At 44.6% G+C, this 2,101-nt stretch overlaps 1 protein-coding gene across 1 annotated transcript; it reads left to right on the forward strand.

The window, feature by feature from the left end:
- Positions 1 to 773: 773 nt before the first annotated feature.
- her12 (hairy-related 12) lies at positions 774 to 2,067 on the forward strand. Its single transcript, XM_020620628.1, has 3 exons — positions 774 to 798; positions 1,320 to 1,547; positions 1,648 to 2,067. The coding sequence occupies exons 2-3, from the start codon at positions 1,479 to 1,481 to the stop codon at positions 2,053 to 2,055; spliced, it is 477 nt and encodes a 158-aa protein (XP_020476284.1). The 5' UTR covers positions 774 to 798; positions 1,320 to 1,478; the 3' UTR covers positions 2,056 to 2,067.
- Positions 2,068 to 2,101: the final 34 nt, after the last annotated feature.

Consider the following 2,101-nt stretch of genomic DNA (forward strand, 5'->3'; position numbering starts at 1 on the left):
TCAGCAGGACTCTTGTCACTAATCTGTGACTAAGAATAACAATGATCCAAATGTGACCTGTTTCACCACACATAACTGTTTCTGAAAAAATGTAAATGTTCACAAAACATGAAAGCTAAGTAACTAAGATTAAATGTCCACAAGTTAGTGTTATGCAATGCTTGATGTCCAAGTACCAAAATAATTTAGTTCTCAAAAAGAAAAAGTATAGGTTTAGTGAAATAAGTTGGCAACTTAATCTCTGTGAGGGATAACTTTCATACATCTCCTGTCATCAACACCGTCTCCAGACAACAGGGATATTTACAAAGGTTTTTAAAACTTTCTGACCATCTATATTCCTGATATGTCTGCAGGCCCATCCAGCCCACACACTGTAGTAGCCTATAACACCTGTGGTTCTCCAGCATGTAGGGCTTCAGTTATGAGAAATGTTTTCTGATCTTTGCTCCTTTCTGTTGTAGCTATTTCCTATGAATGTATTAACTGAGCACACTTTGCGCCATTTTGTCTTCTTTCTGTAAAATGGATGAAAGAAGGGTTAAGTGTGCTGTCCTTGTTGTGTGGTGTTAATGAGAGGAACAGCAAAGTGCGTCGTGCTGTGCGCACCACGCGCCGTCTCCGACTCGGAGCGTGGCCACTTGCCGGGTTTCACACCTGAGGCTCGAGTCCGCAGCAGCCTTTGATCCGCGTCTCTCCTCAGATTGTTATGACAGTGTTTCCACCAGGAAACGTCGAAGTTTACTGTGGGAGCCTGGATGGACAAAGAGCAGCAGCCAGTAGTTACAAACGCAACAGGTGGAAAATGAAATTTTTCACCTGCAGCCAGTTGATATCACTCTTTTTTGACCTTGATGATTCCATTCCAGATTTGGCGTTTCTCTCTTGTTTGACGCCTCGTTTCAATCATCATTTATCCTGACTGTGATGATTATGTGATCAAGACTTTCTACAAAAAAAAAATAACATTTCATGTGTGCAAATTCTTCTTTTTGTTCACTGAATTGCTTCTTTCCCCTCTGAGGAGCTTAACCTTTCTTTGAAGAGAAAATGAAAGCCTGTAATTTATATTGCTTTATTGCACTGGAGCTTTTGGTCCTTAATTGCTGTTACCCCCCCCTTTGAAGATGTTCACTTTTTGTGTAGCATTCCTCCTTGTTACACATGTTTTAAAAACCATATTCTGACCATTACTAACCCAGTGATAAATTCTCAGATGAACACTGGATAAAATGTTAATTTCCTGTTGCTTATCTTGGGAAACGCCCATGCACAGATACATCTATGAGTTATTAATGTGTCTTGTATTGTTGTGCTAGGAATCCCACCGGTGAGTGTGTGGGAACCCCAGCCTGGCCTGAGCCACATGGCTTTGTTATGCTAATCTCCCAGTATAAAATGAGGAGCGGCTCCTCCAGAGACACCACAGCTCACACTGCCATCTGAACAAACCTGAACTGAACCTCGCCTTTGCAGACATGGCACCCTGCTCCACCAACTACTCCTCTATTCACCACATCAGGATATCTGAGAAAGACAACATCAAAGTGAGTAATGGTTTTGCATCAGCTTGTATAGTACCAATATCTGATTGTTTATTGCTGACTTGAATCATGTACTTACCTGGTTGTTTTTGCTCTTCTGCAGCTGAGAAAACCTATTGTGGAGAAAATGCGCAGAGATCGCATCAACAGCTGCATAGAGCAGCTCAAGATTATCCTGGAGAAAGAGTTCCACAAGCAGGAGCCCAACTCCAAACTGGAGAAAGCTGACATCCTGGAGATGACTGTGAACTTCCTGAGACAGCAGCTACAACCAGGCCTGTGTCAGACAAACTACAGCCAAGGCTACTCTCACTGCTACTCTGCCGGCTCCAACACAGAGGGCTCCATCACAGAGGGCTCTGTCACTCCTCTGCGGGGCTTCCAGCAGCAGAAACAGCAGCTCCATCAGGACAAGAGAGCCAGCAGCTCCTTACCAATCTGCTCCACCCTCAGGCCCACCACGCTGCCAGACAGCAGCAGCAGCCCAGGCCCCGTGTGGAGGCCTTGGTAGAGACTCTGTCACCCAGACCCTCTGATACCCGAGGGGACCTGCTCTC

This window comes from Monopterus albus, unplaced genomic scaffold, assembly GCF_001952655.1.
Source record: "Monopterus albus unplaced genomic scaffold, M_albus_1.0 scaffold6.1, whole genome shotgun sequence".
NCBI lineage: Eukaryota > Metazoa > Chordata > Actinopteri > Synbranchiformes > Synbranchidae > Monopterus > Monopterus albus.